The following is a 20,169-nucleotide window of genomic DNA, read 5'->3' on the forward strand; positions in this document are numbered from 1 at the left end:
GGGATGCACAGCTGGGCTAGTGCAAAATAACCAGGCAGGGGTGGGGGGACAGGGGGGGTGTGACGACAACCCGGGGGGTGCGTGAGACCCTGTCCCCACGTCGCTTCCCGGCTGCAGGGCAGCTGCTCCCCAGGGCCCGGCCAGCGAGAGACGTCTTTGGCTCAACTAAAAGGGGCTTAAGAGGACCGGGGGGGTGCCGGGGAGGTAGGGGGGGGAAGTTTAAGTTATAAAATAAGGAGCCAGCAGGCACTGAGGAATAAACCCGGGGTGCCGGAGCTGCTGGCTCTGCCGCCGAGGACCGACGGGGTGGGAGCAGCGTGGGGGCTGCAGCCAGCGAGCCGGCTGGGCTGCTACCCCCGCGGCCAGGACCCGGGGGGGGCGGCTGTGTGTCCCCCCCGCCGGCGCAGAAGAAATACCGGCTGCCATGGGGGCGGCCCCGTGGAGCTGAGTGTTTCTGGGGCGATGGGCAAGGGTGGTGGGGGGCTAAGCGGGGGTCTCGGCGGCCCGGCTGTCCACCTCGCTGGCGCTGGGGGAGCTGCGGGAGGAACGGCGTGTGCTTTCCCCGGCGTCCTGCTCCTCGTCCCATCTGTCGTAGGCAAAGAGGTGCCGGGAGCTCGGGGGGCTGTGCGGGAGAGAGTGGGGTTAGTGGGGGGACAGAGGGGGGGCTCTGTGCCCCAGCACGCTGCAGTGCCACAGCAGGGCTCGGCTGCCGGGCAGACCTCCCCTCTGGCCGCAGCAGGAGCCGCGGCGAGCCGGTACGCTGGCAGCCAGCTGGATGGAGCCTCGATCGCCACCTTTTTTATTATTTCTGAGATATTTGGGGCACGCTCCACCACAACCGACTCCTCGCTGGGCTGAGCCTGCCCAGCAGCTGCAGCCCCCACGGGCACCCGGCACCATGCGCTCAGAAAAAGGCATGTGGCCGTGGGTGCAAATGCTGGTGCTCACGGGTGCCACCACTCGAGGGTCCCGGTTGCACTGAAGCCCATGGCTGGGTGCTGGGCTTGTTTTTCCCCCCCTGCCACCCTGTGATGCCTTCCCTGGCCCCGGGACGGGCAGCCCGGCATGCAGCAGGCAACCCAGCTGCGACCACATTTCCAAAAGGCTTTTTTCCCTCCTCCAGCCCTTCTCCTACTCAAGCCGTCAGAAAGGATCGAACCCGCTCCGAAATTGCTGCCAGTGAGCCCCGGTGCACCCTCTCCTCTGCCATCACAGAGGGTGCAGAGCCCCAAAGCCCTGCAGGGTGAGGCTGTTCACACCCCGATTCCCCATCACAGGCACCCTACACGGTGCAGGGCAGCAGGATGCGGCCGCCCTGAGAAACACCTCCGAGCCCCAACCGCCCACCCCGGCTCCCCCGCTGCGGGTGCTGCCTCCCCCCCGGAATCACACACTGCAGCGGGTGCGTGTTAGTACCCGCCCCGCTCCTCCCCGCTGCCTTCGGGACCCACCGCCGTCCCCGGGATGGCGAATCCCCCGGGATGAGCAGGTGCCGGCCAGCAAACCCTTGAATTTCCTGAAGGAATAAATTCAGCCGCCTCCTGGCCGGTGGCCGGGGCGCTAGGAAGGGATTAGCTCTTCCCAGTGCCTGCAGCCGCTAATCCCGAACACGCTGTGTCCTGGCAGCACGGGCAGCTGCCGGTCCCACCATGGCCATGCCAGGGATGCTCCCCACAGCCAGAGATGCGTTGGGGATGCCCTGCAGCACCCCAAAAGCGGGGCTGCTGCGGGCACAGCTGGGTGCCCCATCCTAGGGTGCCCAGCAGAGGTGGGCTCTGTGCCCGGAGCCGGGCAAGAGTTAGGGTGAGCGGTTAGTGGCACACGGGGAAGTTCATGCTGCACGGCACACACCGCTCCCACCTCCTGCCTCAGTCGCTCTCGGGCCGGTACAGGTACTTCATCATCAGGCTGTCGACCTGCTTCTTCCGCTGCTTCTCCTCCTTCTTGCCCCGGCCGGGGCATCCCGGCTCCTCGCCCCCCGCCACCCGCGGGCCCTTCTTGACGCTGGAGGTGCTGCGGTAGGAGCTGGTGGAGCCGGAGGAGGAATCGGAAGAGGAATCGGAGGAGGAACCCGAGTCGGAAGATGACTGCTGCTTCTTCTTCTTCTTCTTGGATTTCTTCTTGGCCTTCTTGGCATGCTTCTTGGCACTCTTCTTCTTTCGCTCCCCCTCTTCCTCAGAGGAGCCCGAGCTGCTGCGGCGCCGGCTGGCGCGCCGGGAAAAGTCGAGGGCGGATGCGGAACGACGGAGGCTGCTGGTGGGGCGGTCGGCAGCGCCCAGGGGGGCCGCGCTCCGCACACTTCGCACGCTCCGTCTGTCATCCCCTGAGTCGGCCTCGGGGCTGGAGCAGCCCCCAGCCCGTGGTGGGCAGTAGCTCAGCACCTCCTGGATGGCAGCTTCCAGGTCGGGGTCAAGGTAGGAGCGGTGACCCACGGGGCGGGCTTCCCTGGGATCCCCCTCCTCGGAGGCGGTGCTGCGGGGCCGGGGGGGCACGGAGAAGCTGCGCCCCAGGGGGGGCTGCCCGCGGGACCCCTCGTCCGCCTGTTCCATGCGGCTGCGGGCCAGGGAGAGCCGCGACTCGGGGCGACCCTCGGGCCCCCCGCGCCGGCTCCGCAAGCTCCCGGGGCTGGAGAGGGCGAAGCTCAGCACTGAGCACCCCTCATCCCCCTCGTCCCCGTCCTCCAGCCCGCGCCAGGAAGCAGAGGAGGCCCGGCTCACCGGGGCAGAGGCGACGGAGGCTTTCTCGCCATCAGCGGCCGAGAGGGACCAGCGCTTGCCCAGCCCCTGCTGAGCCCGGCCGCTGGCGTCGGCGAAGGCACGGGCGATGACGGCCGCGCGGTCCTCAGGCTCGCCACCCCGGGCCGCCCTACGGGCAGCACGCTCGGGGGAAGGTGGTCGCTCGCCAAGAGCGCTGAAGAGCGTCTGCTCATCCCCACGGCCGCCTATGGAGTCCTTGAGGCCCGGCCGCTTCCTATAGCTGAGGCAGCTCAACACCGACACCGGCCGCTCCTCGCCCTCGGGACCGTCCGGTGGGGCTGACCTGTGCCGGCGGCACCGCGGCCCCACGCACGCATCGGGGAGGCAAGAGAGAGACGGAGATGAGCGGGCGGGGGGGGACGGCGCGGTGGCGAGGCAGCCTCAGTAATTTGCGTCAGCGGGAAATAGCATTGTGGAAAAATGTCATGTAAATGGGGGAATTGTTCTACCCCGGCACTTTGATTCCCCTTTAAAGTGTTGCATTCAATTTATTTCATTGTCGGCTACCTGGAGCCGCTGCATTTGATTCCCAACTTCAGAAAAGGTGGAATTATCTCCAATAACAAAATGTTTTACATCTGCACCGCTGAATAAATTAAACCAATTAAGAAAAACCGGCTCAGATCTTTCCCCCCTGCTTGGCAGAGGGGGGGGGAGCCCCCCGGGACTCCCGGAGCCCTGCTAGGAAATTGGGTTTGGATGAAAGCAATCTGCGCTCAGCAGGCAAGCGCCTTCCCCGGGGAGCGGGGCTGTGTGCCCCAGCCCCACACCAGCCCTGTGCCGTGGAGGCACCCGGGCATGTCCCCCCCTCCGCCGGGGCTGCCAGGGGCTGCGTGGGCAGCCGGCGTTTGCCGAGAGGTGCGGGGAGGGATGTGGTGGAGCTGCAAACGAGGGGAGGATGGAGGGGGGACCCAGCCCCAGAGTGTGGGGACGATGCGCAGGGCTGGAGCCCACCATCGCGACCCCCGGGGAGGCAGACAGGGTGGGCGCTGCAGGTGCCCATGCACCTCCGGGGGAGCGGTCCCGGTGCCGCAGCGGCTGGCTGCGGTGCTGCAGGTGGAATGCTGGGGAGGGGGACCAGGGGTCCCCCTCTGCATGGGGACCTGTGTCCCCAGTGGAGACCACCAAGCCATTCACCAGCATTAACCCTTCCCTGGCCGGCCACGCAAGCACCGTCTGGCAGTACAGCACCCAGAGCACCACGTCCCATGGGTGCCCACCCTGAACCCCGGCCGTCCCCCCGCACAGCCCACCCCGTCCTCCGCCAGCCAGCCCTGCGCCCGGCCCTGCACCCACCTGCTGCCCTTCAGGCTGCCGTCATCCGAGAGTGCTTTGGAGGAGCCTTTGTTCTTGGAGAGCCAGGACTTCACCCCGTCCACGCGCTCCTCCAGCTCCGAGTCCACATCCGAGTCACCGTCGCTGCCAGAGGAGCCGGTCGGGGTGGGAGAAAAAGCAAGAGGTGAGCATGCGGTGGTGAGATTTTGGGTGCTGGGGAGGCAAAATTGCGCTGGCGGATGCTGAATCCCCCCAGCACCCACTGCCTGTGCACCCCGGCATGGGCTAAACCCAGTCCGACAGTCCTGCTCCATCTCCCAGGGCACAACCTGCATGCATGCAGCTAAACCCGCATGTTAGGGGCTCCCCGAAGCACAGCCGTGCCACGCACCCCCCAAACCCCCAAACCACCCCCCTGCCCAGCCAAGGGGCTCCTGCACCCTCTGCCCCATGTGACCCCCTGCCACTGCACAGCTCCAGGGCTGGAAAGGTAAAGACAGCGGGGCCGGCCTCAGGGCAGCGAGGGGCAGCAGGCAGGGCACGGCTCCAGAAACACGGGGAGATTTCCAGCTCCGGGGCTGGGCAGGAAATAAGTGGGTTCGTTTTATAGGCCACCATCGAATGCAAAATTACAGTGAGGAAGAGCGATGTTGATGGCCCTGGGTAAACAGGAGTTTAGCAGGCAGAACAGAAACGACTCCGGCAAGGCGGGCGCAGGAGCGCGGTGGGCAGATTTACAGCACTGCTGTGCCGGAGAGCCCCTGATTTACGTCCCGGCGTAAAAAAAGCCCTATCTGGCTTAAACCATCTAATTTATAACGTCTGTTCGTAACCATATTGATTGCCTTTAGAAAGAAGGTGCCGTATGCATTGCAAAATCCATTCCTCCACGTTAAAAGCATCCCTGCATAAATCTCCCTTAATACCTAACTGCTTACAGCTTTCATTAGGGTTACGGCAGTACCGGCGGGATCTATAAGGAAATCGAAGTGGCACGGCCCCCTCTCTCCCCACCCCGCCGCCGGCCAGCAAGACGCAAGGGCTCCCACCGAGCCGCTGCCGGGGAAGGGTTATATCATATGATCTTAAACGGCCGCTTTATCCACCCGGCTTTGGGCTTATTCCCTGCCTGGGGACAGAGGCAGACGGCACAGGGGACAGGCTGGGATAGACCCTGAATATGCATTCTCCTCGTTAAATTCAAAGCAACGAGCTGCACTCCATCACGCGCGTCTCCCTCCCCTGCAATACATCCAGTCAACGCTCGGCTTGAAATAAAAAACAACAAAAAACACACAACAACAACAACCACCCCCCCCCCCCCGCCGACGAGCCCCGTAAACGAAGTCCGGGGGCAGCTGAGGTTTTATAACCGGCGGAATTAAACTCCACATCAAACGCAATTTACATCTGGGTGAGCATGTCGTTAGTTAAGCGGGACCCGGGTCGCGGGGGAGCGACCACGATGGGGGATATTGATACTGCATCACAGCGGGGCTCCGTCACTGCTTCACACCGATACGCTCCCCATTAGCCGTGGTGGAGCAGCACCCCCCGCCCTGGCCCGGGGCTCATCCCCTGTCCCCCCGCGTGGGATGCGGTTATGTGCCGTGCCATGCCGTGCCGTGCCGTGCCGCGGGTGCTGTTAGGGCATGCGGAGGTGGGCCAGCGGCATGCGGGGCCCCGGCCCGCGGGGGTGAGGTGGGGGTTAAGGGAGGGGGGGAAGGAAAGAGGAGCTCCTCACAGTTTACTCTTTCTTTTCTGATACTTTGCCACCATGTCCTGCAAACTGGGAGGGGTTGGGGGGGGTCAGAAGGGGGAGAAACACAACAGAAAGGAAATCAAATGAAAGGGAAAAAAAAAGACCAAGTGGGTGGGGAACGAATGGGGGGCAAATTAAATGGTGGGGAAGGGCCAGGGGAGGGAGGTGGGGCTGCCCTGCACCCCCGGCGTGGGGCTGCACCTGGCTGGATCCCAGTATCCTGGGCGGGATCCCAGCATCCCAGGTCGGGCTGGATCCCAGCATCCCAGGTCGGGCTGGATCCCAGCATCCCAGACCTCCTGCCAGCCTGCGCTGCCCTGGCTCCTGGGGCTCCCCGGGCTGTTGCCAGCCAGCCGGCACGGCCCTGGCTGCATTTCAGGCACCTCCGCAAGCGGGTGAAGCTGCACGGGGGCCACGGGTGGAGGGAGGGGTGGATGCACAGATGCACAGACTGATGCACGTGTGCACAACGCGTATATGGACAGACGCACGGGTGCATGGACAGATGCACGTGTGCACGATGCATGGATGGACGGATGCACGTGTGCACGATGCATGGATGGACGGATGGATGGATGGCATCCTGCCAGGGCCAGGCAGAGCCGAGGGGTCCCCATGGCATGTCTGAAGTGGTGAGGAGAAGCGGTGAGCCCCGGTGACGTGCCTCGCGCAGGAGCCAGGCCCAGGCGCTCTCACCTGTTGATGAGGTCCTCGTTGCTGTCGCTCTCCATCTCATCCTCGATGGCCGCCTGCAGGTCCCCGATGCGCTTGAAGGCCAGCTTCAGGTCCGACTGCAGGCTCTGGTTGGCGGCTTCCAGGCTCTCCAGGTCCATCTCCTGCAGGGAGGGAGTGGGGTGAGCTGGGTACCCCAGGGAAACCCCCCCAGCCCCCTGCCCGGCCCCACCACGGGCGCCTCACCAGCTCGTGCTTCTTGCGGCTGGCCTCCGCCTCCTTCTTGGCCAGCTCGCCCATCTCCTCCTTGACGTCGCGAAGCTGTCGCTGCAGCCGCTTGTTCTGCTCCTTCTCCCGGTTCTCGGCGGCTGCGCGCTGATCCCGCTCCTCCGTCAGCTTCTCCATGTTCTCCTTCAGCCGCGTGGCCAGGCTCTGCGGAGCAGCAGGCGCGGGGTCATCCCAGATCACCCCATGGACCCCTCACCCTGCAGCAACACCCACCAAGGGCTCACACGAGGACGGATCCCATGCTCGTGAATTTACACAAGGAGATGGAGGAGAAAAAACCCCGGGGCCAGGGAAGGGGCAGAACAACCGCGGGGGCTTTGTCGAATTGGAAAAATAGATTTAACTGTGTGTGAAGTAATTACAGCGTGTAACGTAGGGAAAAAATAGCTCCTGTTCTCTGCCAGCCGCTGAGCCAGCCGCTGCATATTTATGGCCCCGGCAGAGAGAGCGGGGAAGGGAAATAACAGCTAGGAAAATATTAAGAGGAGAGCTAAGCTGCTCCACTCCCTCAACAGAGCTGCAAAGGCAGAATATAAAGCAGGCTGCGTTTAGCAGGGCCGGGAGTCTATAATTTCCCTAAGTCAATGCAGGGAAATAGCAGCACTTTGCCAGGCTGGGTGGTGGATTACTGTTATCGGCGCTTGCAGGGAGCTTTCCCTGCGGGGCCGGGGCCAGGCTGGTGGCAGGGGAGGGATGCGGCGTGGGGGGTCCCGGGGAGACGATACTGGGGATGCACTCAGCAGACCCCCTGGGAAGCTTTTCATCATGATCCCGCTGCATCCCAGTCCCAGCTGGAGCGGAGGAAGAGCCCAGCGCCTACCTCCAAGCGCTTGACTTGCGTCCGCTCGAACTCCAGCCTGGTCTCCAGCTCGCGGATCTTGGCCTCTTGCCGGCTCACCAGTGACTTGTCCACCATGGATTGCTCCAGGAACTCCAGCTGGCTCTGCAGGCCTTGCAGCTGCGGGGGGAGAACAGCCTCAGCCTCGACCACCACCTCCCCAGCCCCCCGCCACGCCGCCCTGGAGCAGAGCTGCCAGCCACGCTGCTCCTGTCCCAGCGGAGAGCTCCCCATGGGACTGCTCTGCACCCTCCAGGGGACAGGGCCCCCCCCCCAGCGTGGGCAGCAGGTCTCTGGGTGCCCCTCTGCCCCCCCTCCCCGGCTTCACTCGGGGTGCACGCCCGTGCCCCATGTCAGCGCTCCCCACCTTCTCTTGCAGCTCCTGCTTCTCCTTGCTGACCTCCTCCAGTTGCGCCTGGAGGTCGTTCATCTGCGCCAGGTCCCGGGACGCCTGCGGAACACACCGGGGCTGTCAGCGGGGACCCCACTGTGTCAGCTCCGAGAGGGGTGTTATGGGGGGCTGGGGGTGCTGCGGCCGCCATTCCCCCCTCACCTGGGCCACAGCCGCCTTGTGCTTCTTCATCAGCTCGTTCATGTCCTCCTGGTCTTCCTCCAGCCGACTCTGCACCTCGTTCTTCTCCCGCTGCAGCCGGCTCAACTGCTCCTCCAGCTGCGGGGAGTCGCCTGGGTCTCCCACTGCACCCGGGAGCAGGGCACCCACCCCCCAAACCCACCCCAAACAGCGTGGGGTCACCCTGCCGGTGTGCGCCACGCCGGTGGGGGTGTCCCCTTGGGTGCAGGTGGGGCATAGCCCCATCACGGTGCATCGCACCCCAAAAACGCTTACCGCTGCCTTGGCCTTGGCAAGGTCGTCGATCTGCAGGTGGAGGTCTTCGATCTCCACCTCCATGGACTTGCGGGCCTTGACAGCAGCTGCACAAGTGAACTCCGACTCCTCCAGCTGCGGGGACACGGCTCAGCGCCCGGCCAGGGGACGGGGACATCCCACACCCCTCAAGAGCTGCGGTTTTGGGGGGGATCTGAATGCACACCTGGTTCTTGAGCTGGGCGATCTCCCTCTTGCTGGGTGCGTTGTTCTTCAGGTGGTCCAGCATGATCTGTGCGTCAGCCAGCAGCGCCTTTGTCCTCTTCAGGTCCCGGCGCAGGCGCTTTTCCGTCTCAAAGTCTCGCTGGTTGGCCTGTGGCAGGGGGGACCGTGCCAGGGCACTGCACCGGCAGGGTGCCCACCCCGCCACGGCCACCTCGGGGTCCCCAGAGTGAGGCATGTGCCCAGCTGCCCTGCGCCCTACCTGCTCGCTGACGGCGGATAACTTGCTCTCCAGCTCCCGTTTCTCTCTCAGCACCTTCTGCTTGTCCTCATACTCCTCCTCCAGCTGCACCTCCATCTGCTTCAGCTGGGGGACAGCCCAGGCAGCTGGTCAGGGTGGCGGGAAGGGGCCGGGACCCCCGCCGCGTGTGTCGCCACATACCGGGGACGCCGGGTGACCCCACCGGCCGGGTGTTTGCGCAATCAGAAGCGCAAAGCCCGGCGCACACCGGCCAGGGCAGCAGAGGGACCAGTCAGACCTGCCGGGCCAGCGGAGCCGGGCCGCGGCCGCGTGGGACCCGGGCGCTGCGTGATGGTGCCCGGCTGGCAGCTCCTGGCACCTTGCCGGGGTACGTGAATGCATCCTGCCCCTGCCTGGGCAGAGGGGCCACAGCCGAGACCTACCTTCTTCTGGCACGACTGCCGAATCTCCTCCACCTCCTCGTCACGGCTCTCCACCTCCTTGGCGTGGGTCTGCCGCAGCCTTTCCATCTCCATCTCCAGCCGCAGCTTGGCCTGCAAAATTGGGGGGGAACACGGTCAGAGCAAAGGGGACATGGGGACACCCCCACGCCACTCCCTGGGTGCTGCTCACCCGGAAAAACCCCCGGTCTGAGGCTGGCTGGGCCACCCGCCCCATGGTGACCTGCCGGGCCATGGCACGGAGCGGCAGGAGCAGTGTCGGCAGCGGCGGTGCCTGGCCCAACGCCGGGCTGAGGGCGACCGCCTCCGCTTCCCGGGCAAGCCCGGCCCAGGTAATAACAGCCCTGCACGAAACCACCCCACCCAGAAACCTCGCCCCTCCCCGCCGTACCTGCTCCAGCATCTGGATGGTCCCAGCCTGCTCGTCAAGTTCCTCCTCCTGGTCTTTGACCTTCGCCTCCAGGTCCCGCAGCTGCTTCTTCACCTTGGCCAGGGACGCCTCGTCCTTTGACTCCTGGGAGGAGATGTCCTGCAGCTCGGCCTCCAGCGCCTCTGCCTTCTGTGTCAGCCCCGTGATGTCCGAGTCCTTGTCCTGCCAAGAGAAGGGGTCACCGTGAGCCGGGGGTGTCCGCTGGCTGGGGGGCCGGGGAAGGGACTGTGGGCCGCTCACCTCCAGCAGCTGCTTGAGGCCGAAGACCTCAGCCACCAGCACGTCCTTCTCGCGGCTCAGCTTCTCCCGCTGCAGCCTCTCCCGCTGCGCCTCCTCATGCGCCTGTGAGAGCTCGCTGTCAAACCTGCACGGGGAGAGTGGGGTGGTCGCTCAGTGCCCCACAACGGGCACCTGGGATGGGTCCCCAGCCCTGTACCGCCAGCCCCACACTGAGCATCCCCATCCCACAGCAGCAGGAAGGACAGTGTGCCGTTGGATGCTTCTTGGAAACGTGCTGTTGACGAGCCTTTAATTGCCAGCCCAGCGGTGCGGAGCCGCTTGGAGAAACTCCTGATGCCTTCATTCAGTGGCTCACGGAGAGCGCAGCACCTGCAGCGCAGACCCCTTCAGCACCATCAGCCGCCCCACGGGGCCGGCATGTGCCGGCGGGGCCGTGGCTGCTAACGGTGGGGGCATGGCTACGCGGTGGCAGCTGGGGACACCATGCCCTCCAAGCAGGACGTGGAAAGGCCATGACGCATGGGCAGGTATCCAGCAGGGATGGAGCTGGCTCCCCCAGCCACAGCCCGGTGCTGCGGTCCCACGCGGGATGGCACCGGTCCCATCCCCGGAGGGGACATGAGCCCCTGGCAGGGGAGTGCTCAGCGCAGCCTGGAGCCAGGCAGCCATGCCCCTGGGATGGGATCAGCCTGGTTTGCTCCGAAATCACTGCCTTTGGGGCTTGGAAAACAACCCCGCACTTGAGTTTGTGACCTGCGTTAAACACCTCGGCAGCTAATCCCCATTTTTCCTTGCGCTGGGTAATAAACAGCTGCATTAGCACAGACTCCAATCCGGGGAAATTGAAATTAATTAGATTGGATTCTCTTGCTGTATTTGTGTATGTGATCATTACCATAATGAGATGAAAGCGTCCCTGCTGCTTAATAACGTTAGCAAACTTTGGGGCTGGGAAAGGGGACGGGATGAGAGCGAGCGCTGAGCTGAGCCATGGGCCACGAGCAGCCTCCACCATGGGGCACAGCCCCACACAGGGGGATCACTTGGCTCTGGGCCCCCCAAAAGGGCATCGGGGTCCCCCCCCACAATGAACACATCTGACCCGGGCAGCCCCATCCCGCCACAGACGCCTCGGCCAAGTGGGAGCTGGTGAAGTGCCCAAATCCCTGCTAAAATGGTAACGCCGCTTTGCAAGAGGCTCGCCGTGTGGCGACGATGCCGTCCCCCTGTGTCCCCCCCACTGCCAGCGCACGGTCCCCACCTCCGCTGCTTCTTCTCCAGGTCGTGGTTGCGTCCTTGCTGGCCCTCGAGGTGCAGCTTGGTGTCCTGCAGCTCCGCGGCCAGGCGCTGGCACTTCTTCTTCAGCTGCTGCAGCGCCCGCTGGCTCTCCTCGCTGTCTGCCTGCAGGTCCGTCAGCTGCGGGCAGGAGCAGGCAGGGCGGTCAGGGCTCCAGGAAGCCACCATGTCCCCGCTGCCCTGGCCACATGCTCCCTCAGCTCCGAGCAGGCAGCGGCTGCCCACCCTCTGCCCATCCCCACGCCGGGAGGACTGGGGGGTCCCTGGGGCTGAGCCCCACTCACCCTCCGCTCCAGCTGCCTCTTGCCCTGCTGCTCCACCTCCAGCTTGTCCTCCAGCTCCTGCTGCAGCCGTTTCTTGGTGAAGTCGATCTCCCGCACTGCCCGCTCGTATTTCAGCCGCCATTCGCCGCCTGCGCGGGGAAATGGGGTCACCGAGGGGCTGCATGGGGTGGTACAGGGCCCCACAGGTGGGTGATGCCACCGTGGAGAGGGGGGCATGGTGCCGTGACCATGGGGCACCCAGGGTGTGCCAGCAGCGAGCACCGGAGGCAGGATGGTACCTGAATCATCATCGTCGAGCTCTCCATTGAGCTCGGCTGCCCGGATGAGCCGAGCCTCCATCACCTCCATCTCCATTGACTCCATCTGCTTCTTCAGAGCATCATACTTGGCCTGGGAGGGGACACGGCCACGATGAGCACCGGGGGGGGCTGGGAGATGCCGCGAGGCCGGGGAGAGGCGCGTGTACCTGCAGGTCCTTCATTTCCTTCTCAGCCCGCAGCCTCTCGGCCGTCTCGGCATCCAGCAGCTGGGAGGCTGACTCGCCGGTGTTTCGCTCGTCCGTCAGCTCCGATGTCAGCTCTGTGATCTGGGAGGCGGGGGGGGGAGCGGGACTGTGGGCCGGGGCAGGTGCCAGGGCAAGCCAACACGGCACCGCACCCCGTCCCGGCGCCGGCAAGGACCTACCCTGCTCTCCAGGCGGTCGCTGTTGAGCCGGAGCTCGTTACGCTCCTTCTCCACCTTCTCGAGCTTACTCTTCAGCTGCTGGATCTCTTCCTGCAACAGAGCGGCGGTGAGGGAGGGGGCAGGCGCAAGGGGAAGAGGTTGGCAGACAGAAACCTGGCAGGTCTCCGCACCCCCCAGTCCCCCCCCAGCGCTGGGTGGGCAGGGTGGGGGCTCCCCAGGGCGGGGGCCGTTCTCCCCTGCCAAGGGTTGGGCAGGGACTTTCCCCAATCTGCTCCGCTGCTGTGCCGACTCCAACCCCATAAATGGTGTCAAAACGCCAGGCAGCCCCGGCAAAGCCGGAGAGGAGTCCCCGCACCCCCCTGGGAGAGGGGTGGGAGTAAGCCCACCCATCAGCAGCTCACTGAAGGGTTTGGGTGCACCCAGCCCGGGTGGGGGCCCACCGGGATGCCCGGGGACCACCAGCCAGCAGCGGGGAGGCGTGCCCTGCTGCCAGCTTCAAGCACGTCTTTCCCCTCCTCTGGTCCCAGCACAGGCTGGCAGCGGGGCAGGAGGGGGCCCAGGTGCCCCCACCCCGGGTGCCCATCCTTGGCGGGTCGGGGTGAAAGCTGAGCCAGGCAGCAGCTCCGTGCCGGGCGGGCTCAGCGGGGGCACGAGTGTCTGGTTGCCAGCGCGGCATGGAGCCCCCGCATATGCCTCTCGGCACACGGTTTCATTTCCATTCTCCACGCCTTGTAATTGGGCTCATGCAACAGCAGGCTCTCGGGATGCTAATGACATGCTGATTCACAAATTAGGGAGCAATTCGAGCCTGGCGCTGGGGCGCGGGGCAGCCGTGGTCCTGCACCTCACCCCATCATGGGCTCCTGCATCCCACCCCACTGTGGGCTCCTGCATGCCAACCCCCCGCGGGATCCTGCATCCCACCCCACCATGCAGTCCTGCATCGCACCCCACCGCAGGGCCCTGTCCGGGACCAACACTCCCCCGAGCCCACCCTGCCCCATCCAGCGTCCCCCGGCACAGAGGTACCCACGTCTTTGCCGCGGATCTGGTCCTCGGTGAGCTGCACCTCGATGAGGGGCCGCACGGTGGTGAAGAGCTTCCACCAGGGCCAGTCCTTCACCCCCTTGTTCTTCTTGATGTTCTTCTGCACGCACCGGATGGCCAAATCCTGGATCTGTGCGGGGCAACGGTGTCAGCACAGGGTGCCGCCGGCAGGGCAAAGCAGGGCGGGCAGTGCTCAGCACCTCTGCCGGCACCCCGGCACGCTCCCCTTCGTTAGCATTTGGGTTAATTGCGCCTGGCTTATCTGCTGTTTGATTCCCTCCAGCCCCTCCAAACTGCCAAGATGCCTATTTTACGCCCTCTTTAATAATAAAAGTAGGAGCCGATACGCCGCTTCATCCTGCCGTGACAATGCCCAGCACCCTCCCCATCGGTTCCCCCCGGCCGTCCCGGTTCCCCCTGGCCCCCCACGGCTGGGCAGGCGCGGGGGGAGGCGGGAGGAGGAGGCGCTGGCCCAGGCAGCGGCAGAAAGGCTGCGCTGCCCATTTTAGGCGAAATTGTGCGGTGGAGCGGGGAGGGGAGAGCCGCTGGGACGAACCTTCCTCTTCTTGAACTGCTGCCGTGCCAGGAAGCCCCTGCACGCCGCCTGGAAGAGGGTGATGTTCCTGCTGGTCTGTGCGTCCCGCTGCTCCTCCAGCCTGGCCAGCGACCCGGCCCGGAAAAACACCTGCGGGAGGGGAGCGGGGCGAGATGCCGACGGGTGCCGACATCCCTCCAGCCACGCCGTGCCACCCTCCCGCCGCCCCGGCCGGCAGGGATGCGGCTCTCCCCTCTGCAGTCACTGGTCCTGTCCCCCACTGCGGGGCTTTTATTCCCACGGCACGAGGCACGAGGAATGCTGTAGGTGGGAGCGAACAGTGCCGCTCTTGTGCTGCCCCGCCACGCTGTGCCAAGCTGTGCCGCCCGCACCCGCCCCGTGCCGTCGCCAGCACCCGCAGCCAGCATTCGGTGTCATACCCGGCTCAAGCCCATGTGGTAGCTGCTCTTCTCCAGGTCCAGTGACTCCAGGAGCTCCTCCACTGCCTGCGGGGAGGGAGAGGTGTCAGGGCCGGGCTGGCGGCTCCCCAGGGTGCAGGGGAACCCCAGGGTGCAGGGGACCCTGGACCGCAGCGCTGGCCCCGGCACAGGGCACGTACCCGCTTCTCATCCACCACGATGTAGTTGCGCCCGTGCTTCTTGGTCAGGTGCGGGGCCAGGACGTCAAAGCGCCGCCTGAACTCCGCAAACACCATGTGGTCGGGGTACCCTGCGGGGAGCAAGGGAGAGCAGGGCTGCAGGGGCAGCCGGGACGCCCAGGGGACGGCAGGCACAGCCCTGCGTGCCCTGACTCCCTGGGGCCCATCTTTTGGAGAGCTGATGGGGTCACCCCATGTGGCAAAAGCTCCCCCGGGGGCTGGGCACGGCTGGAGCACCCTGACCCTGCCCGGGAGGTTTTCCTTGGCTGTGTCCTCCAGCAATTTTGGCTGGGATCTGGGGAGAAAGTGGCCAGTTCCGGCCTCAGGAGGAGCACAGGGACACGTGTGTCGCTTGTGCAAGCAAACAGGCCCCACTCCGGCTCCGCTCTGAGCCGCAGCCAACTTCTGCATTAGGCTCACAGTGCTGAGCCTCCACATCTTAATTAACGACGCGGTATCGACAGAGACGCTGACCACGGCACAGCCGGCTGGCCACGGCCATCGATCCAGGAGGTGTGCGGGCAGCATCGATTTCCAATCGTGGCAGGAAGGGTCCAGCCTCCAGGAAATAAAACCTCGGCTGGGTGGCCGGCCACGCGTATTGATAAATGCTTTGCTGAGCATGACCCGGAGTCCCTCGCCCCAGCGGGACAGGGGCCGGCTGCCAGCGGGAGAGCTGCCAGGAGCTGGCGGCACCAGCGGAGACACCCAATTAAGGCCATGCCTGTCCCCGAAGTAGATAACAGCCCCGTGGAGGAGGGGAGACAGGGACAGGACCGCCCTGGCGGGATGGCTGGAAGCCATGGGGCTCGGAGCAAGGGCACGTGCCGAAGGGGTTCCCCGGGGGAGCTTTGGCTCCCCAGGGAGGAGATGCAACCAGGACCCCCACGGCATCCATCCCCGCAATGGGATGCACACTGCAGCCCTGGCATCCCCCCGCCCGGGGTGCCAGGGGTGCCGGCGGCACGGCTCACCTTGGCGGTACATGCGGAGGGTGTCAAGCAGGCGGGAGCCGCGGAGCTGGGCACGCAGGAGGGGCACGTCCAGCTGCATGAGCCCGGCCTCGCAGTGCTCCGCCGGCAGCTCCAGTTCGCTGCCGCTCACCCGCCGGCACGGCAGAGCCCGGGGGTCCCCGCCGCCCCCCGCCGCCTTGGGCAGGAAGCAGTGCACAAAGTGGAGCTTGGACTTCTTGATGCTGTCGATGAGGGCGTCCTGCAGGCATGGGAGAGCAGGGTGAGCGGTGACACGCAGCAGTGCCACAGCTGGACCCGGGGATGCCCCCTTGGCACCCCCTCACTCACCACTTGCAGCTTGATCTGGATGCAGAGGGACTTCTTCTTGACAGCGGCCACGCCGGTGGTGAAGGTCTTGCGCATGCTGGTGGCCCGGCGCAGGGCCAGCTGGGACCCCCCCTCCAGCCCCGCCACTGAGCCCGACAGCACCAGCGCCGACCCACCGCGGCCGGCAAACAGGCTGCTGATGACCTTCCTGCGGAGCAGGGAGGGGACGTCACCTCCCAAAATCACCTCTCCCCCCCACCGTGTCCCTCCCCGCCCCGGGACCCCACTCACTTCTGTGACTCCTGCAGCAGGACGGAGGCATTTTGGGAGGCCGGGTTGTGCTTGACATGGTTGAGCCAGCCCGTGGCATCATACTCCACCCAGTTGGTCCCCGAGCTGTGACCCAGGAGGAAGTGTCGGGGCTTGTCGCTGGGGAGCAGCGGGTTGTGCCCTGTGGGGAGACATGGCACCAATGGGCACGAGACCGGCGCTTTGCCAACGCGTGGCCCCGTGGTGCCGGGCCCCCCCTGACCTTTCTTGCCCCCTTCCTGGGGGCCGTAGTAGGAGAAGAGCCGCTCCAGCAAAGTGTCCTCATTGCCGCCCGGCTGCAGCGCCTCCTCCTCCAGCAGCCACAGCAGACCCCGCGCCTCATCCGTGCGGGCCAGCGACCGGACCTGCGGGCGACATTGCGCTTGCACCCGGCCCTGCATGTCAGTGTCCCCCAGGGCAGGGACGGGAGGACACAGGGGACCTGGGCCACCCGGGGAGCGTGCAACCTTGGCCACTGTCAGCAGCAAGGCAAAGCGGGCACCACGTGAGAGGGCCCCTGCTTAACGGAGACCCAGCAGGGAAAGAGTCAGTGCGCAATACTCCAGGCAGCAAGATGCTCGCTGAGGTGGAAAACGCTGTGCTCAGGCACCCGCGGGGTGAAACCCAGCACAGGGTGGGTGCTAGCAGCCCCCTTTGGTCTCTGCAGCCTCCTCCAGCAAGGACTGGAGCACCCCAGGGACTGGTGCACCTTGGGGACCTACGCACCCCGAGGACCAGAGCACCCCAGGGACTGGAGAACCTTGGGAACCCGTGCACTCTGGGGACCCTGCACCCTAGGGACCGGGCATCCCAGGGACCAGAGCACCTCAAGGACCGGAGCACCCTGGGGACTGGTGCACCCCAGGGACTGGAGCACCCTGGGGATCGCCCAAGGGCTCCTCGCCCTCCTTCCCGCAGCACAGGAGAGGTGGTGGGGGATGCCATACTGGGGGATTCACCAGGGATAAGGGCTGCACACGCGCCCATAGCCGCACTCTCATGGCCAAGCGTTCAGGACAGCCCCTCTGCTTCCCCTAACTACCGCCGAAGGGCCAGGAAAGCCGCCCAGCCGCCACCTCATGCTACAAACTGCCGTGATGCGGTCACGAGGAAGCGCGGCGGGTGCTTACCAGTGCCTGGTGCGAGGGCTGGTCTACAGCAGCTACAGAGCCAGAGGAGCCGGGCTCGGCATCAGCCAGGGCAAGCTCTATGTTCTCCTGGCGAGGGGGGACAGAGGCATGGTTAGTGCCCATGCGGCGGGGGAGCAGCGATAGGGACCGGCAGCAACTCAGGGCCTTGGTCTCCACGGGGAGGAGGCAGGAGGAAGGGCTTTCCCAGCATCCCACCGCCCGGCTGTGCCGGCATGGCAGAAGGCGATGCTGGGTGCCGAGGGGGAACCAGAACACATGGAGGGGCTGTCAGCGCCGAGATGGAGCGGCAGCAGTGATCTTCCCCACCACCACCCCCCACAGCCACCCCATCACCTCCCAGCCTGGCACGTTTGGAGGCAAAGCCGCCTGGCTGGGGCCAAAGCTGCCGGCAAAGGCACTGCCGGTGGTGGGAGCCCTGGGGAAACCCCTGCTGCACTGAGCATCGTGTCAGAGCTTCGGTTGGACGCAGTCCAGAGCGACTGCAGGGTAAGAAATTGGGGGGGACATCGTAGGAGATGCTTGTGCAGAAAGGGGAGGGGAGGAGGTGATGGCAGCCCTGGGTGTCCCCGTTACCTCCTTGTAGCGCTCCAGCTCGCGGGCAAAAGTGCGCTGGTGGAAGAGAAGCTGCAGGCGCTCCTGGGTGTAGTTGTGGCAGAGCTCCTCGAAGGTGGCCCCCCGGCTCTGCCCCGCCAGCTCGGGGTTTTGTGCCCCGGGGGTGTCCACCACCGTCACCGAGCACACCGAGTGCTGGCTCGACTTCAGTGCCCTGGGGAGGGGGGACAAAGGAACACAGCGGGGTGAGCAGGGGCTGCCGGCCCCCCCAGCTCTCCCCCCTGTCCCTCAGCACCTACCTGTTGAGGAGGGAGATGAGGAGGGTGAAGAGCTCGGAGTACAAGCCAGCCGCCATGCCCTCCAGGCAGTCCAGCGCCGTCAGCTTCGGACCTGGCCAAGGCAACCCTGAGTGTCCCCAGCCCGGTGTCCCCTGGGGCCACCCGCTGTCCCCACCGTCCCTCACCCTACCTGTGCTGCCGTCGCCCAGGGGGGGCTCCTCAGGGCCCTGCCGGAAGGAGGTGGATCGCTGCAGGGTGCCCTTGGGCTGGTGCTTGAAGATGGAGGAGGAGAGCTCCTCCAGGCTGCAGCCCAGCAGGTAGGCGGCTTTCTGAGCCCACTCGTGCCGTGCAAACTGCTTCCGCCCGGCTGGAGGGTGGAAAGGGGGCTCAGCGCCAGCCGGGGCATCCCTCCAAATGGGGGGTATTTCCAGCCAGACCTGGGACCACCTCAGGGTCCCCAGAGTAGGCTGGGGATGCTGTGCACAGTGGGAGCACACGGCTGGTGCCGGAGGGCCGGGAAGCATGTTTTGGGGTCTGATTAGAGGAGACGAGGGGTGAACGGCTTCGTGCCTCTGCAGGGCTGAACCCAAAGCCACGCCGTGGGGCTGGGAGCGGGGGTCACCCCTTGCCACCGCTGCCCGAGGAACCCTGGGGCCTGCGACGGTGCGGGGCTCTGAGCCACCCCAGCACGGGGACACGTCCCTGCTCGGCCACATGCATCGAGCAGCCTCGCTGTGCCGCAGCAGGACAGACCGTGGCTGCTGGACACAAGCACACAGATGCCAGGGGAGGGCAGGGGAGGTGGGAGCAGGTTAATGGTGACACACAGGGACACGACAGTGGGAAGGTGGTGGCACGTGGGAGGGGGAAGCCAGAGATACACGCAGAGAACAAGACTTTACCTTCGTCGGCGTCTGCATTGCAAAAGGGCAGCATGCACCATGCAAACAGAGACAGGGGTTAGAAACAATGGCACGTGACAGCGCAGACACGCGGCACGGGGACGCCGTCCTACCGAAACACGCCACACGCAGGCACCGCCACGCCACGCACATGCCAAGCCTGGCCTCTCCCCAGGCATCGCTGCAGTGAGACGCTGCGACCAGGCGTGGGGGCCCCCCTCCTGTGAGCCCCAGCTGCACCGTGGGCACTGGCGGGGAGCAGCTCAGCTCTGCCCCGAAGCATGGGAAGCCACTGTCGGATCCGCCCCGGTACAAGTGTCAAGGGGCCAAGGAAACGGGGGCTGGTGCAGCTGAGCTGGCTCTGAGCATCCCCAGCGTCCACAACATGCAGGGGAGGCTCCAGGAGCAGCACAGAGCTGAGGCTGGGATGCTCGCCCCGAGCAGAATGCGGGGATGCTCCCCCCGAGCAGGATCTGGGGTTCCCCCCCAGCAGGCCCCCACGAAGAGGCTCCCAAACCGCCGGAGCATCCCGGCGCGGTGGCTGCAGCGGGGCCCTGCTGCCCTCTAGTGCCTCGAAGCACCCCATGGGCCAGCACTGCACCCCACTGCGCCCCCGAGACCCCTCCGGCCTCTATCTCTCCATCCCACACTCATCTTTTCCACCAGGACTGCAAATTCCCTCGGTGCAGCCACCAGCTCCAGGTGCCCATTTCGGGTGTGCCGTGCCCAGGCCCTCCCACCAGCCTGTAGCACCCCGGGGGCTTCCAGTGGCCACGGGGGGAAGGCAAAAGCCCCAGGGGGAGAAAAGCAGCCCCATGAAGCCCAACTCAACGCCCCCAGGGATGGAGAGCAAAGCCGGTGCCCGTCAGAGCAAGCCCTGCAGCCGACGGTGAGCCCTGGGTGCTGGGGCAGCCCTGCCCCACGCCACCAACGGTGCCAATAGGACCGAGTCGGGGGGGTCCTGATGGGCAGCAGGCAAATTTGGGGCTGCCAGGGCCCAGCCAGGGGTCAAGGTTGGTCCTGACACACCAGCAGCATCCCAAGCCCCCATTTCAGCCCCGAAACCAGCACCGCGCGGCACCACCCGGAGCAGAGCCCCCCGCAGCTCTGATTACCGGCTCCGTCCGCCAGTGGCTCTGCGGGGAGGACAGGGGGGAGAGGTGTTACCCTGAGAATAGGGGG

The 20,169-nt window shown here is 65.6% G+C and overlaps 1 protein-coding gene across 1 annotated transcript in view; it reads right to left on the minus strand.

Moving 5' to 3' along the window:
* Positions 1-345: 345 nt before the first annotated feature.
* MYO18A (myosin XVIIIA) overlaps positions 346-20,169 on the minus strand; it is a 33,312-nt gene continuing 13,488 nt past the window's right edge. Inside the window, exons 10-41 of the mRNA XM_059829216.1 lie at positions 18,988-18,999; positions 18,276-18,452; positions 18,107-18,197; positions 17,829-18,021; positions 17,235-17,321; positions 16,328-16,469; positions 16,087-16,246; positions 15,817-16,003; positions 15,490-15,727; positions 14,477-14,586; positions 14,298-14,363; positions 13,879-14,007; positions 13,309-13,452; positions 12,276-12,365; positions 12,058-12,177; positions 11,870-11,981; positions 11,592-11,719; positions 11,273-11,427; positions 10,012-10,135; positions 9,733-9,933; positions 9,324-9,434; positions 8,902-9,006; positions 8,644-8,790; positions 8,439-8,552; positions 8,145-8,261; positions 7,959-8,042; positions 7,574-7,711; positions 6,712-6,897; positions 6,490-6,629; positions 5,776-5,820; positions 4,053-4,175; positions 346-622 (exon numbers count right to left, since the gene is read on the minus strand). Of these exons, the coding sequence (XP_059685199.1) occupies positions 484-622; positions 4,053-4,175; positions 5,776-5,820; positions 6,490-6,629; positions 6,712-6,897; positions 7,574-7,711; positions 7,959-8,042; positions 8,145-8,261; positions 8,439-8,552; positions 8,644-8,790; positions 8,902-9,006; positions 9,324-9,434; positions 9,733-9,933; positions 10,012-10,135; positions 11,273-11,427; positions 11,592-11,719; positions 11,870-11,981; positions 12,058-12,177; positions 12,276-12,365; positions 13,309-13,452; positions 13,879-14,007; positions 14,298-14,363; positions 14,477-14,586; positions 15,490-15,727; positions 15,817-16,003; positions 16,087-16,246; positions 16,328-16,469; positions 17,235-17,321; positions 17,829-18,021; positions 18,107-18,197; positions 18,276-18,452; positions 18,988-18,999 (4,115 nt within the window). The 3' untranslated portion in view covers positions 346-483. The remainder of the gene's footprint in view (positions 623-4,052; positions 4,176-5,775; positions 5,821-6,489; positions 6,630-6,711; positions 6,898-7,573; positions 7,712-7,958; positions 8,043-8,144; positions 8,262-8,438; positions 8,553-8,643; positions 8,791-8,901; positions 9,007-9,323; positions 9,435-9,732; positions 9,934-10,011; positions 10,136-11,272; positions 11,428-11,591; positions 11,720-11,869; positions 11,982-12,057; positions 12,178-12,275; positions 12,366-13,308; positions 13,453-13,878; positions 14,008-14,297; positions 14,364-14,476; positions 14,587-15,489; positions 15,728-15,816; positions 16,004-16,086; positions 16,247-16,327; positions 16,470-17,234; positions 17,322-17,828; positions 18,022-18,106; positions 18,198-18,275; positions 18,453-18,987; positions 19,000-20,169) is intronic.

This window comes from Gavia stellata, chromosome 25 (genome assembly GCF_030936135.1).
Source record: "Gavia stellata isolate bGavSte3 chromosome 25, bGavSte3.hap2, whole genome shotgun sequence".
Classification (NCBI taxonomy): Eukaryota; Metazoa; Chordata; class Aves; order Gaviiformes; family Gaviidae; genus Gavia; species Gavia stellata.